Source organism: Limulus polyphemus, unplaced genomic scaffold, assembly GCF_000517525.1.
Source record: "Limulus polyphemus unplaced genomic scaffold, Limulus_polyphemus-2.1.2 Scaffold421, whole genome shotgun sequence".
Classification (NCBI taxonomy): domain Eukaryota; kingdom Metazoa; phylum Arthropoda; class Merostomata; order Xiphosura; family Limulidae; genus Limulus; species Limulus polyphemus.
In genome coordinates this window covers 514,661-531,067 of record NW_013666031.1, presented here as the reverse complement: position 1 = coordinate 531,067, position 16,407 = coordinate 514,661, and the positions used below count along the sequence as shown (strand labels likewise).

The window sequence follows — 16,407 nt, the reverse complement described above, 5'->3', positions numbered from 1 at the left end:
TGAAGTGTTCACAAACTGTATATTTCAAATGATATTGTACAGTGTTTGACAATCTTTTCATTAAGCTTTTGTGGTAAACATATAAATTGGTGAAGGCTCTTCCTGCTTCACCAAACCAAGGTTGAAGCAATAACTGGTAATGCTTGTGTTGATTTGAGACATTAACTCTTTTTTTTTATGTTATTTAATTGCCGTGACCTTATGAAACTTTATTAGACAGCGAAAGTAAGATTTGTTAATTGGGCCATAAAACCATATATTATTACCTGCCACCTGTAATTAACCAGCGATTAGTTTTCAACTCACTGAGATATTTGACACAGAGAGTTGATTGCTTATGTTACCTGTATTCTATTAAAATTAAGTCATCATTGTTATCAAATAAACAGAAAAGCACACAAGTCTTGATCTTCCTCATCCAAATAATTGTCTAACAGAAAGTTTTGTTTAAAATTATTTATTTTTAATAATTTAGTATGGATTTCATCTGTTAATGAGAAAGCTTAACACAAATCATGTGTTTAAGTATTGCATTTACAAGCTAATAATGATGAAGTGTATATTTTTGTTTCTTGAAATAAAACCATACACGTGATGGCACACTCATATGATTATGCACTGGTTTGTTATTCTTTTCTAGCAAGGTGCAAATCTGTGATAGCAAACATTTACTAGTAATCTCAACTAGCAAAAGAACAGTAATTCAACATTTTAATGAGCATTTTGTTAGTTGACTAGCATATTTGAATTCGTATATGAACAGTTAGGTGCACATCCTTGCATTAAAATTTCATGCTTAAAACTGAATGTTAACTTCTTTTAAACTTTTGCTTAAAAAATTGCAGATAATTAGTATAACCACAGAATTAAACCTGATTTATCCACATTGGTGTTTTCTGTTAGAGATAAAACAATTTTTTGTATATTGTTAACATCATTTCAAATTTGCTATATTTATGTTCTTGAATATTACGAGGGAAGAAAGCACACAAAACACAGGATTCTTCAAAGTATCAAATACATTTTAGTTTTACAATCTTCTAAACAAGTATAAAAAATTTTTACTGCAGTTACTTGGATATTTTATAATTAAAAATTCTAAAACTCAGAGAAATCAGAGAATATTCCATTAACTTGAATCTCTATAGATGCCATCTTTAGTTTTGCAAACATACACAAAGCAATTAAAAACATACCCACATTGTTGCCAAACAGAACTTGGAACAGTGTATGCCCTAACAAAAAAAGTGGAGCATGACTGATAAATATAGTTTAATTGAAATTTTACTTAAAATATAAACTCATGAAATTTAGCTAAAAACTAAATCATATTTATTTTAAATAAATCAAACTTTAAAATAGTACTAAATATGAGTCAGCCAAGGTGGTTGTCATATTGGTGATTGAAAATGATTTTATCAGTTGCCAATACCAAACTTTAGAGAACATGGCAAAATAAAGTATGAACCAAGCTGTTTCTGTATTCCATTGTTAGAAACATGACATTTCTTATTTGCATATAAATGTTTTGGTCATTTCATTGCTTGGAAAAAAAAAACCCTCATATTTTTGTATTACAGTGTCAGTGTGAAGTTCAAACATTGTTATACAAGAAAACTTTCAGTAACTTTTCCCCAATTGGTTTAGGCCCCTCGGGTGCCACCTCATGGGCTTCAAGTAATTACACCACAAGAGATGGACCAGGCTGTACCTGCTGGTCACACGTATCTTACTAACGTCCAAACTGGTAAGTCTGTCATAGCAGTTTATAACAAAAAAATTAAGATGCAACTTAAAACTTTTCTTAAAAATTGAAATAAAGTAAGTAATAACTTAATTTCTAATATGTAAATCTTGCTAACAACCTTTGTATTTCTCTAGACAAAGAGACTTGTGAGTTAAGTTTGTAGATTTAGGATTAGGTATATGATGTTTTGAAAAGTCTGGCCTTTTTTTTTTAAACAGTAGTTTTGAAAAAATTGAATCACATTAGGTTTTAAGCATCATACAACAACAGAAATTTTGGAATTTATTTATCATATGAAACAAGAGTCTGTACTGATTACAAAGCAAAACTTTTAGAATAGTTGTATGAAACAGGTATTGGAAACTAACTGTGATTGGCTACAGTGTTGATATATATATTTTATGATTAGGATTGATTAGATAGCTTAAAATGATTTAGTTCATGTTTGTATTGTTACAACATGTGGAGGGGCAACATCCTGCATGAAAACCTAGTGTCTATCACATTTCATTGCTGCAGCTTGGAAATTACTCTGGTTTTGAGAATTGCATTGACCCTGTAAGTTTTCACTCCGTGTACTGATGTTACTTCAAAATAGTATGGTCTAGTAACAAAGCCACCTGTTAGCATTATGGAAGTATGTAGGAAATGTTATATATGGCATAGTTTCTGACCAGATGATGCAGTTGCACACATTAACACTTCCAGAAAGAGTGAAGTGTGCTTCATTAGTCCATAAGATATTAGCAAGTCATTGTTCATCAACTTCCAGGTTTACCAAAAAGTGACACAAAATATTAACAAGTTTGATTAAATCCATCACCTTCAGTGCTTGAAAGTGATCCATTTTGTAAGGAAACATTTGAAAAGTTGACCGAAGAGCCTTATAAACAGATGAAATTGGCAAATTCATACATTGGATAACAATTTGCACCGCTACACCCATGTGCACTTCTGCTAGCTTGTCCTGCTATGGTATGGTTGACTTCAGTGATAGTTTCAGTAAGTGTTGATGGTCTGCTTGTATGTAACTTATTACAAGTTCAACCTATTTCCTCAGTATCTTTATGAACTAGCATGCAGCATGATAATCCCTGAGAGCTGCCTTGACATTGCATCCTTTGTTGTAGTAACATGTAACTAGTTCATCTATCTGCACATTTGTCAGTTTCAAATGGGTTGAATGAGCTGCACTGCATTTGACAGGTCCATTGATACTCATGGAAAATATGTGAAAGAAGCCACAGTGGTGCTTCATTTGGCATAATGTGGCATTTGTGTCTGCATGATATCTTTTACAGCTCCGTGCAATTTCACCTTCATGTGACATACCGTTTGTGAGATATGATGCTGTGAACTGTAAAATCTTTCTTTGTAATCACCCTGTATATAACAAAAATAATAAAAAAAACATTTATTAATTCTATACTACAATTCATAATATTTTTATTTTATAGTAAACTCTGCCATAAGTATTGTTTTATGTGCTGAAATGTTCCTAAACTTACATATTGGTTTATCTGATCTTATTTGCATCAGTAAAAATAAAAAACTAAGCTACTGCACATATATGTGTGATCTGCCATAATTTTTGTGGGACTGATTTTAATGTTCTTAGCACTATTATTCAGGAGCTAAGCATGGTCCAGTGATTAGTGTGCTAGATAATGAATCTGTGATTTCATTATTCATATCCAGTTACAGAAAGAAGAAAAAACTCTTAATCCATATCTCTTGGGCTGTGGGTGTATTATAAGAGTGTTTGTAAAATCCCATTATTCAGTCAGACAGAGTTTCCCAAGAGTTGGAGGTGGTGGGTCCTGTTAACTTGCTACCCTGTCTTTAGTCTATCAGTTCAAAATTAGAGACATAGCTTAGACAGTACTTGAACAGATTTGAATGAATATCGAAATACAAACAAACAAATATTTAATGTAATTTTACTGAAACTATTTCACATTTATGTTTGTGGTAAAATTTATACAGCACTATATGTTAAATTATTAAATTACGTATTATCATGAAAACATTTTATTTATCGCTTGCTGTTCTTAATTAATTTCTCAGACTATGTAACACACAAAACGTTTTTGCCTAAATACATAGGTACATAAATGTACATCATTTCATATTTCTGATTATTTATTCATACTTCAGTGACTCGTAGTCTTATTTTAACTCTGCCGGACCTCTACCTTGTGTGTATAAAATTTTACACTTCTTATCAGATACAGTTAACAAAGGCCTAAACCAAATAATGCTGAAACTCTAAAGCATTTTACTAGTCAACACTAACTTTCACATTTTAGTAACTATCCTTTCCACTCACATTCAGAATTAAGTTTTTAAATAGACTTAGTCATGACATGGATTGACCTAACTCCATTAGTGAAAATGTCAAATAGTCCATAAGATTTAAGTGAAGGAAAGTATGAACTAGAGATGGGACACTATTAGCTATCAGCAGTGTCCCTACAGGCCCCTGTTGGATATGTAATTGATGTACAATGTGTTGCTGGTTCGCATTTCTTAATTTTCATGTGTAATGCTAGTGTAGTGACCAAAGCATGACATATTGCATGTACACTTTTTAAGAGGACCATATAGTTAAGTAGTGTATCCATAACTGTGTTTGCTTGGTGAACAGAATCTGTTGGTAAAAAAAATGTGTGTGTGTGTACACTTTGGATTTTATATTATTAAGTAAAATATTGTACTCTTATATTGGAACAATGCTATTACTGGTGGTTACTGGTAAATTTTGGTAGTACTTGGTGAGACCCATGCATATGTCTACTGTAATCAGAAAAATTTTAAATGATTTAAAGAAAATCACTGAAGTCAAACTTCTTGGGAAAATTGTTTCTCATTTCTTCCTTTGAGTTTGGATAACAAAAAATAGCAAAAGGAACCAAATGCTGATAGAAAAAAACTGATAAAACTTTTAGTTCATGATTAATTGAAAGATGAAAATCCCATCACATTGTTTGGAAACATGAAATGGTAGGGAAAAAGTTAAATATATTATTTATTTGCAAGCAAGCCTACAGATATGTATGTTATGCCAGTAAGCTTGTAAGTGTGTAATTTGCAATAATAAGAGCAACTATAGATTACTGGGTTGAATGTAAACTGTGTGATTTGGATATAGCATTTTCATGAGTTGGTTTAACTTTGATAAGCTCTGGATTTTAGATTTTTTATAACTTTTTATCTTGGTAAAACTTTAAGAATAGGAAGCTCTTTTAAAACCTAATGATGTGTTTCAGGCATTTTAGTGACTTTGCCATTAAAAATTAAATATTCTTCACACAAGATTAGCACCATTGGCTAGTCATGCTAATCACCAACAATGTTAGAATAGTTTGACATACTTTTGTGTTTGGTATATTATTAATATCATTATCAGGTATTTCGCACCTTGTAAAATGTTTTTTCTCTTTCTGTTCTTCAAAGTTCCTCATATCCATGAGCCTGTACAAGTGAAAGATGCCTTACAGTGTAATACTGCGCAAGTTAATGCTAAACAAAATATGCAAAAGTTAGTACAGAAGAAGCTAGCGATGTCACGAGGTCTAGAGGCCCCCTCTTCCTTGCCTGGAGAAATGCAGTCTTTAAAATGGCCACTTCCCCAGACCAAACCTTGTGCTGCTGCTCAGACCACCTCTGTTAGCATTCAGGCAGATGTTACTGCGCAGGAATCCATACAAGAGTGTAGTGAGATGAGAACTAGTGGAGCAGGCAGTGAAATCAAGGAGGACAAGGACCTAAAGCCCTGTGAGAAACTTGAGGCTTGCATTAACACCATGATGAAGAAAGCTGAAAGACTGAATCCTAGCCGAGAGGAACAAATAATTCAAAAACAACAAATTCTTGAAGAGTTACAACGAGTTGAGAGAGAGCTTCAGGAAAAGGCCCAAACACAGTTATACTTAAGCGCTCAACAACAACAGCAACACCATATACAAGCTTTAGCTGCTGCTTCCCAAACAGTCTCAGCAGTTCCTATCTCTGGTGCCCTTCCACCCAGCTCTAACTATGGTCAGCAAGTGCTTCTAGCCAACACCACACTTCTTGACATGGGGCCACTTTCCACATCTGTAATACCTGATTTTTCTGGAAGCCTTCTTAGCTTAAAATCTGCTGCACACCATATTACTGCACCAGCTACTTTTCAAACTCTTCAGACACAACAATTGTACCAACAACCAAATGTTCAAAACCAGTTTGTTAATCTGGCAACGTCTGTTTCTGAGCATGTTAAAGCTAGAGTTAACAAACAAGCTTCTAAACAAGCTAAAAACAATGTACTTAAACAGCAGCAGTCTCCCATCTTACAAAATAAATCACAGCCACTTCATTTTTCTGGTGAAGCTTTTGATCATTCTGAAGAAATAGAAAAGATGAATATGAGAAATGTAGCAATATCTGACCCTCAGTATTTGTTACAGCAGGGCCCCCAGCAACAATGTATGTTTCCAGATTTTTCTCAAAACTTGAATGTGAGAGGAAGCACTCATCTTTCTGAAAGCTCTTCTGATATTTTGTTGCAACCTGCTGGTAGCATTAGATTTACCATGGACCCAACCCAGACTCATTCAGTTCCAATCATAGATCCTGTAGCTGTCAGTCAAGCATTAGCACTTCAGCAGCAGCAGTTACAACAACAACAGCTTCAAAATCAGCAGCAACAGAAAAGTGTACAACAAGAAAATAAAAGACAACAGTATGGGGAGAAACAAAATAAAGCAATGAAAAGTAAGAACTCTAAATCACAACAAACCCAGCAAGTAACTCAGCTTGTAAGTCACCAACAGTTTGTTTTACAACAACCACAAATCCAAGCTAATACCAGATCAGCCTTATCTACTTCAGAATCTCCCCTTTCTTTAGTGAGTAACCTTTCAATGGATACAGCCAGTATTCCTGCATTAGGAGGGTTGGTCCCTCCTTCATTCCCAGTTTCCTTAGCTTTACCTGCAACATACACCTCTTCAGCTGGCGGCAGTAGTTCCCGATGTGGGGCAGTATTTACACCAAGTTTTTCTATTGAAGATGGTTTGATGGTGACCAGTCCTGCAAGATCTCTTCATGACACCTTAGGTGATATTTTATCCAGTGAGTGTTTTTTTTTTAATGTTAGGTGATGTATAATATTTTTTGTTTGTTTGAAATACTGTTGTTTTGCAACTTTTAATTTTCTACTTAATAAGGTTTCTTTTAAATATATATTCTCAAAACAAATGTTTATAATTAATTGTGACTGAGCTTTTATTTCTATAGTATAGGTGCATAGAAATACTTTTGATTTGATAAAAGTCTTAGTCCACGCAATGCAGTGTTTTAAATATTTAAAAGAAATTGAAACAGTCTACCTCCAGAAGCAAGCTACTTATTGTTATAAATTTGTAAAACTTTTTTTTCCTATTTTTGAAAATTAGAGTATTAAAAATTTTATACTATGCAGTTTAGGTTTACATAAGGTGTATTTAATAAAAGTGGATGAAATTTCATACTGGAATAATCTATAAACATTTTTTCTTTTCTTTTTTATACAGCTTTGTAGTTCTCTCATTTAAATAGTTGTGATACTTTTATAATGAGGTATGATTTTAACCTGCAGGTTCTACTACTCATCTAGCTGGGAGTCCTCAGGAAGTATTAGGCTGCCAAGCTTCTGTACAAGCCCATTGTGTAAATCCTTCTGTTGCTACTACTGGTGCTGCTTTAGGTGTTAATATGGGAATGGGATTAACCATGACCTCATTTCCAGCAGTTAGGTATCCAACAACCACTTTACCTTTAGCCTTCCACGAATTAGCCCCAGAAGTGACATCAGCCATTCCTAATCTTGGTTTGGGTGTTGTGTCCACCACTGGTATGGTTCCTACATACCATCACCACTCACAACTGAGTCAGTCTGTGGCAGGAACTACAACTGCTTGTGCTCAAGTACAGCCCTCCATGCTCCCTCCTCTTGACCTTGATTCTCAGACAGATAGCAATCATGATACTGCTCTAACCTTGGCATGTGCTGGTGGTCATGAAGAACTTTCAACTCTTTTGCTTCAGAGGGGAGCCAATATGGAACACAAAGACAAAAAAGGCTTCACTTCACTTATGTTAGCAGCTACAGCAGGGCATGGAGCAGTGGTAGAGATTCTCATCAATCATGGCACTGACATAGAAGCTCAGTCAGAGCGAACCAAAGACACTGCCCTGTCCTTAGCTTGTTCTGGAGGTCGTTTTGAGGTGATATTTGATTTTGAATTATATAAATTTTCCAAATATCTTTAATATACATATAATTTAAACTATTCTCTAAATTAGTTATGTAAAATATAAATTTCTTTATTTGAATAACATTTATCTGAATACATCAGGTAATAAAACCTAATAGCTGTGAATTATAATTTCAAGCTATATCAACTCTTCATCAGTTTAACTGGGGCTGTTTTAGTAAGAAATATCACTCAGTTAATATTTATATGATTATAATATTTTCAAGACAACCTGAAAATCATTAGTAATGCAAAAGAAAATTGTTCTTTGTTAATATTAGTTAGCCTTCCAATATGGTACATTACCCCCTTTCTTGTTCAGTGCTACCATCTATATGCAAAAATGTTTTTGCATGCCACAAGCCACACATGGTGCATGCCATATGTGGTTCAACTGTATCTCGCATGTAAGTCATCAAGTGACAACCCTCCACCAATAGGAGTGCAACATACCATCCTGTCACTTTTTGTTAGGCAGTGATTGAGTGCAGAAGTTTTTCAATTGTGCTGTTTTTGTGTTTATTCCATTTTCTTGTGAAGTAGTGATCTACTTGATTTATTCATTTGCCACAGTTAGTTTTTTCTGTAGCAGTTTGTCGCAATAGCTTACCTTTTGTATTGATTTCTTTTTTCATTTTCGAAGGCTTAAGATGAATTGCGAAGTTTGTGTTTTACAACTTCTGATATTATTACCACTATTTCATATGCCATTACTGGCTTCAGGTCTGGGGGTCTCAACTGAGGATTTTTTGGCTGTCATTTGTCAGGAGATTGATCGTTATATAAGGTATCCTTTTTCTCCTGGCCATGTTAGGTTTTCTCCTTCATTGTCTGAATCTGTTCATGACGAAGGATTTTAACAGTTTTTTTTTCCTCCTCCTAACTATGCCATGCCTTCCCTATGCAACTATGAGATCTACTAGGCTTAACTCTGCCTTTTTGAATATGCATTCTTAGGTGCGTTCCATTTTAACAGATGATACTGTTCCGTCTTTTTTTTTACATGACACCCATTATTAGGGTCCCTTGTTTTTCCTCCCTTCCCTGACATCTGGGTTCATGCTGAGCATTTTGTTTCTCTGTTGAGGACTGGTTTTAGCATGCATTGTCCTCTATGGACTTCTGATCTTTATTGACCCTTTCTCGACTTCCAGCAGTTGGAGTCACTTTTGAGAATGTGGGGGGATTGTCCCTAATAATCCTATCCATTTCTCCCATGTCCATTTTCTCACTTTTGTCTTACTCTTACAGCTCTCCTGCAGTACTTGTCCAACATGCACCTCCTTTCTGAAGCACTCCACTGATCCCCTGAGGGTTTCTTGGGAGATACACTTTCCCTCCTTCTTTGTGCTGTTGTCCTCTTCAGCCTTGGTGGTTTTGTTGCTGTTGGAATAATATTTGGAAGGATGCTGTCTTTTCATAGATTCGTCTACATTCCCCTTATCTTTGATTTTGGAGATTTTCCAGAGTCATTGGAATTACATATGGACTCGCAGAGTCCACATTCGACCCTTTAGTCTTTGATTACTCGTTTTTCTCATTGTGATACCATTACCTCTCCCATAACTGTTTCTCATCTTGCAACTTCCTGTCCTTTACCTGTTCTTGCAACTAGGGGTTTGAAATTTTGCCATGTATCTCGAAGTAGGGTTCATTGCTTTCAGGTGGTTTCTAGTCCAATGGAGGCACGATTTGCCAATTTCGTTCCCCTGTTACAGTTACTCACAACTGATTCTTGGGTTATCCAAGTTTTGTCAGAAGGATTTTTTTTTCCCTACTCTTCCTTTCCCCTCCCACTTTGTCTTTTGTACTCCGGATCCAGCTACCTGTCTGAATCTATACAAGTTTGTGCTGACCTTTCTTTTCCAGAAAGCTATCAAGCCTGTCAGCCAGCCTTCTCCAGTTTTTTGTCCCGTGATTCATCTTTCCTGCCTCAAACAATTTCTGGTTCTTTCCCAATTTCACATGGAATCCTTTATGACACTCGAGGGAATTTTTTCTCCAGGTCAGTCTCCTATTCTCGTCAGTCCAAATGATGTCTTTGGTTTGTCTACAACATGGTTATGTATCAGTCTCACACTTGGTCTTTCAGGCTTTCTTCAGCATCGTATGTATTTTGTTCAGTGGTCATGGCTTTTGCCAGACTTCTGCATGCTCTAGGATTGTGTTTACACCACTACATGGACAACTGGCTCCTGTTAGCTCATTCAGAATTGGAGTGTTCTTAACACACACATCTGCTGCTGACAGTAGTAGCTTGTGTTGGTTGGATTCTAAGGTTGGTGATGTTTCTTTTTGCCTACCCACTAGCTTATCCACTGGGGTGTATTTTTCCACACACCCTAAAATGGGCCCATCCTTCTCCATTTTTTCTCTGTTTGATAGTGTTTTTAGTTCACCATGCATTTACTGCTTCCTCTGTTTCTGCACAAAAGGTTCTGTCACTTTTGAAGACTTGGGCTTCTGTGGCAGCCTTTATTCTTTTGGGTTGGGTATCTATGCATTCTCTTCAGAGGTCTCTACACAGCCCATGGAATTTTGCTTGGGATCCCTTGGACTCCCCAGTTACCCTTCCTCCTTCCCTAACTGACTATCTGCATTTGTGATTGAAGAAGGACAGTACAGAGAAGGGAGTACCTCTTTCTCTACTTCGTCTAGATTTGCATCGAAACACAGATGCTTCTCTCCAAGGTTGTGGAGTGTTGTCCGTCAGAAATAGGGTTTTGGGCCATTGTCTAAGATTGTAATGTCTTACCATATCAACTTCTTGGAGATTATGGTGGTATGCCTTCTTTGGTTCATTTTCTTCCACTGGTACAGTACCAACACGTCATGTTCCATTCTGACAATTCCACTGTTGTGGCCTATTGGAGCACTTGTTTCTGTTCTCTTTGTGGTCGAACATTGGACCTCCTGTGTTGGACTAATATGCTGCAAATAAATCTTCTTGTGTGTCATGTTCCGGGTGCCTTTTCCCTTGTGGTGGATTGTTTTTTAAGTCCCAACCAGATTTATCCCATGGAGTGGTTTTTGGACCCTCAGGTTTTCAGGTGGGTGTGTAATTTGTGGGGTACTCCTCATCTGGATGATTTTGCCATTTCACTCCTACACAAAGTTAACTCTTTTTTTTTGGCCTCCGGTTCATCATCCTCAGACCCTGGCAGTGGATTTTCTCATTCAGAACTGGACCAGCCAGTTCCATTTATGTTCCTTCCAGGTTTGATGACCTCCTCATTGTGTGATTATTCCAGACTGATTTTTCCTACTCAAAACTTTGGCGGTTCGTGAGGGTCATTCTTCATTCTACATTTTCTCTTCCATCCGTTCCCCACCTTTTTTGCCAGTCTGCTCCATATGGACTTCTATGTCCAGTTTGTGATTTTCATTGCTCCATTGCGTGCATAGCCTCCTTTAGTGGTTCCTGTTTCCACCTTTTCATTACATTGGCATCATTTATCTTTGCGTGACCTTTCTTCTTCTACCCTTATGATTTGGAATCATCAACTGCTTCTGTTGGTCTATTCCTCCCTGTCTTTTTCTTTCCAAAATTCTGTTCCAGGTGTCTTTGCTTGAGATCGTGCACCTTTCTTTTTTCCTGGAGCCTCACCTCTGTCATCCATTGGAAGAAACTATTCAGTCAGGCATGTGGCTTACTCCTCATCTCCCACTATCTTCATTGGGTAGCAGTTTCTTCCACATTGGGGTACGTCCTTTCACCTGTTGCCACCCTTCAAACTTCAGTGCGGCCGTAACTGAGCAAGTTATATAGGTTTTTCCCACCAGGGGCATGTCCCATTTAGGATTTGGATCCCACTCTATATCTCAAATCCGCACTGTACAGCTATACAATATACCCATGGCCAATAACATACTATTAAGATGAGGTGTTCCAAAAGGTTGCTAATGGGTTTCCTCATGATATATTTGCTTCATTAATATGCCCGTTCCAGACCGTACTAGCTGCCCATTCCTTCGATTGAAAAAACCAGTGGCAGTTTGCATTTGAATATAGGGTTTTCGTGGTCACCTGTTACACTGTCTCCACTGTTGGCATTTCTTGGGACTCTCCACTGTGTTTTATTCTTTTTTTGTTCTTCTAGTGGAGTATAGGAGTCTTTGCCACTTTCAGTTCCGAGCTGCTGGGTTGGTGGACCTTGAAGGAGTCCTCCTGAATGTGTTCACTTCTATTCTGTAGAGAATATGGTGGTGGTGTTCTGCTGGGGTAGATGACATGTGATCCTCTAATCATATTCTCCACTTCCATGCAGTGGGTCCCAAAGGTTGATGCTGCATCCGGTTTCTGTGTGGTCTTATTCGTAGGGCGAGATTGCTTATATTTTCTAGATGGGATCCACTTCTGTGTGGCGGGACATGGAGGGTGATGTTGCATTCCAACTTCTGTATGGTCTTATCCGGGGAATAATGTTACGCATCTCTACAGTTAAATATGCTCCACCTCTCTGTGGTGGCACTTAGAGGTTGCTATTGTGCTCCAGCCTTTGTGTGGTCCTATTCTGAAAGGATTTTACTTTGGTGTAGATCTGTCACATTGCAGTTCACCCCTTTGATTGGAATCCCTCATCCTACCATCACCTGGATATTGGTTCCGAGTGAATGGTTTTTGGATTAGAGCTGGACTAGTCAACATAAATCCTCACACATGTATTGGTTGTGTTACCTCTTCCTCACTCAATTTGTCTCAGGATCTCCACTCCATGCAGTGGGTCCTGGAGGTTGATGTTGCACCCAGCTTCTATGCATATTTGTCTGGAGGGTGAGGTTGGTATATATTTCTAGAGGCAATCCACTTCCATGCATGTAAGGTTCTATCTGGAGGATGATGTTGATTGGAGCTACAGTTCTTCATCTTGCGTTTTACCTCATGATGTTTTCACTGCCTAAGGCTGATTTGCTTAGTTGGGTGCCAGGCTGATTGAGTTTGATGTGACCTACCACATGGGCACATCTTTTTATACCATTTAGATGTCAGGTTCCAGGATGGGTGGTTGGTTGTATATCCTTCTGTTCTACTTAACTTGAGGTGAAGATGGTTTGGACCCTTCTCCTACCATGGTTCTGTTTCCAATACTGCTTGGTTTTGGACTGGAGTTGACCAGCTGCTTCTTCAATTTTCACTTTCCCCACAGTCCTGCTTGTAGATGGTTCTTCAACAGTCTTTCTTCTGTGGGATTCGGATTCTAACCCAACCAGTTGTCTCTCCCTTTTTGGTTGTGCTCTTTCCACTTTCCGCCCATATATGCAAAATTTGTTTCAACACTGGGCACAGAGTAGATCTGGTATAGAAGTGGTGCAGTCTACCACGCATGTTCCTCTTCTAATGAGGATCACACTTTATGAGTGTTCTTTGGACACTTTCAAAGGATACTTTGATATAATATTTGATATAAGTTTTTGCTTAAACTCTTGTATTCTCTCATTGCAAAAACATTTATGAGGTTTTCTAGCTAGATCTGTCACTATATGAATAGCTTCTTCACCTTTTGGTTCTTTAAGCCAGTGCTTCTCAAATGTATTGCTTATCAGGGTCTCTATTTTGCCAGTCTTCATACTCATAGCCTATTTCAAATTTTATTTAAGGCCACCCACCAGCCCTACCTTATTGTGGATTCTCTTATTTTGCAAAAAAATTCCTTATTATTTGAGCAAAAGACATTTCTGCAAATGTTCAGTTTCTTTACAGCCTTTAGTGTTTAGTTTGAAAATAAATTACACTACAAAAAGTATAAAATTAAAAGTGCTGTAATGGACTTTCAACTTGTAGTATTGTCCAATGTCTTCTGCACTTTCATAAAATGCTCCCTTCTTTTGTCTGATCAAGTAGCAGAAAAACCTTTTTATAATATCAGATACAAAAATTTATTGCTACAGGGAATGTAGTGTAACTGTCAGTGGGGTACCTGTGTCTTTTTTAAGTGAGTACAGCTGTTCCATTCTTGGAGTTGTGTGAGTTCTCACTGCACTGTTTACCTTGTCAAAGCAATTTATCACAAAACAGAATGATATCGGTGCATTACTGAGAAGCAAGCTAGCTTATGCTATGAATTGCAGCAATTTACTTTATTGGTCCAATGTAATAACATATTTATTTCATGTGAGCTGTTGATGGGCTTTGTTTTTTGTAAAAATGGAAAATTATTTATATCATATACTTTCACGATCTTCCCAGACACCCTTCACAACCATCTTGAGGTTTTCTACCCGTAGTATGTTAAAGAGTGCTGTAGATTATAATATATGCAATATTATGTTGTGTTACATATCAAACTAATACCATAACGGAGAATTATGTTTTGAAACGTTATCCACTCTCTTTCGGCAAACAAGGCCAAAAGCTAGAAATTTCACACAACTCTGGCCCCTTTCCCTATTTTTTGGCAGTATTCATACTTGTGACTCCCCATACCTTGCCTATTTGTCTTGGAGAAATTTGTTGTGTAGGTTTTTGTACTTGTGTTTTGTTTACATTATGTGATACTTAATTCTAAGTTAAAGTATTTTCTTAGAAATTGTTCAGCTGTTGTTTATTTTACCTATACTTTATTTCTTACCTGTATTGATCACTTTAGGAATTACTCTCTTTTGAACATGCAGAATTTTGAGACTATAGAAAAAATGTATGCAACTTTGTCAACTTTAATTATGTTTTTGTACAATATACATCTTGTTATTTTTTAGGGGATTGAAATAAGTAAACTAAGTTATATTTGTACAAATGTGATTGTAACTTAAGTTAACTGAATACTATATAACAATAATTATTTGATTCATTTGATGTAAGCTTGATTAATTGTTATATTTTCTTGCGATGTTTTTCTATTATTGCTTTTACTTTCCTTATCGTTTTAAAGCTGTACAACCAGCTTTGAGAAAAAGTTAATGTTGCTTTATAATGACTTGACTGCTGAGTTATGCATGAAATAAAACTTACATTAGTAGAGAATTAATATATAATCAAACTATTTTATTTTGCTTCTCTTTGATAGGTAGTAGAAATTTTACTGGCAAGAGGAGCTAACAAAGAACATAGGAATGTATCAGATTATACTCCTCTTAGCCTTGCTGCCTCAGGTGGATATGTAAACATTATCAAACTCTTGTTAAATCAAGGTGCTGAGATTAACTCCAGGTAGGGTGTATGTGTTTGCAACTCTTCATTTACGCTGGTTTTCCATAGTATAAGTCAAAGTTAAGATAATAGGAAAGATATCTTTACTTAATACAGATGTTCAGTAACTTTTTAAAAAATGGATTTTCTTTTTGAAGAGCATTTTATTATGCTTTTTTATTTTTACCAAAAATGTTGGAACAGCACACCCTGGCTAGTAATAGGCTTATCCTCGTTGAACATCCATGTGAAATCCATGTTGAATTTTTGTGAGAGTCTATAAGAGAGAGTATTAGCCATAAGCTTTTTCAACAGTCTTCAGGAAGTGTAAAAGTAATAGTTTTTTGTTTTTTTTAGATTTAGAAAAATTTTTCTAATTTATTTTACTCCATCATAATTATTTTCTTTAACAGCTTAGAAACATTTTGGGATAAAAATATTAGTTTCGTTGGAACATATCTTAGGTCCAGAATTTTATTTTAGAGCTCCTTAAAACTATTCAGCTTCCAGGAATCACTTATTTTCAGCTATTATTTGTAGCCAAAATTTTGATAGACTCTTGCTCTTTATTTAGCACGTACTTACCCAGCCATTTAGATTGATTTTTCTATAAGTAAAAAAATAATAATATTATTATTTTTCTGTCAACATTTTACTCATCTATAGTATTTAGCTAAACTACATGACTGCCTTAACTCTCTCACTATGGGCTCAGTCTCAGGGACAGACCTTGGAACCATTTTGTGTTTGTTATAGTTTTGATACTATAACTATTAATACAGTATGTGTATTTTCACAAACATTTGCAGGTTATCAGTAAACATTACAAGGCTTTAGTATACAAAACATCAGATTTTTAATTAAGTTTTACTTTTTTTTAAGTAATGATTTACCCATGTATTTTTTTCTTTGCGAATGTTGAATATCCAACATGCAAAGTAATTTTGATTTTAAGATTAAAAATACTTTTATGCATCAGAAAATTGTGAAATTTCACATGCAAAATCTTTATAACCTCCAAATAATTATCAAACGTTTTTTTTAGAAAAAACTTTATATGGGTTTGGTCAATTTGACTGACCTCTTAACTAACACAAAAATTAGCAAATATAAATTAAGCTTTTTTCGTTCTAGATTGACTATAAATTATAATAAGAGACCATAATTGTTTAGTCTAAGTAACTTAAATCTCATAACATTATACACTTATATATATATATATATATATATATATATATATATTATTTTTTATT

At 35.8% G+C, this 16,407-nt stretch overlaps 1 protein-coding gene across 1 annotated transcript in view; it reads left to right on the top strand.

Annotated features, from left to right (window-relative positions):
* Nucleotides 1-16,407, top strand: part of LOC106458148 (ankyrin repeat domain-containing protein 17-like) — a 145,292-nt gene that overhangs the window by 56,284 nt on the left and 72,601 nt on the right. The window contains 4 exon segments of the mRNA XM_022384299.1: nucleotides 1,648-1,747; nucleotides 5,204-6,865; nucleotides 7,371-7,999; nucleotides 15,033-15,175. Coding sequence (XP_022240007.1) covers nucleotides 1,648-1,747; nucleotides 5,204-6,865; nucleotides 7,371-7,999; nucleotides 15,033-15,175 — 2,534 coding nt within the window.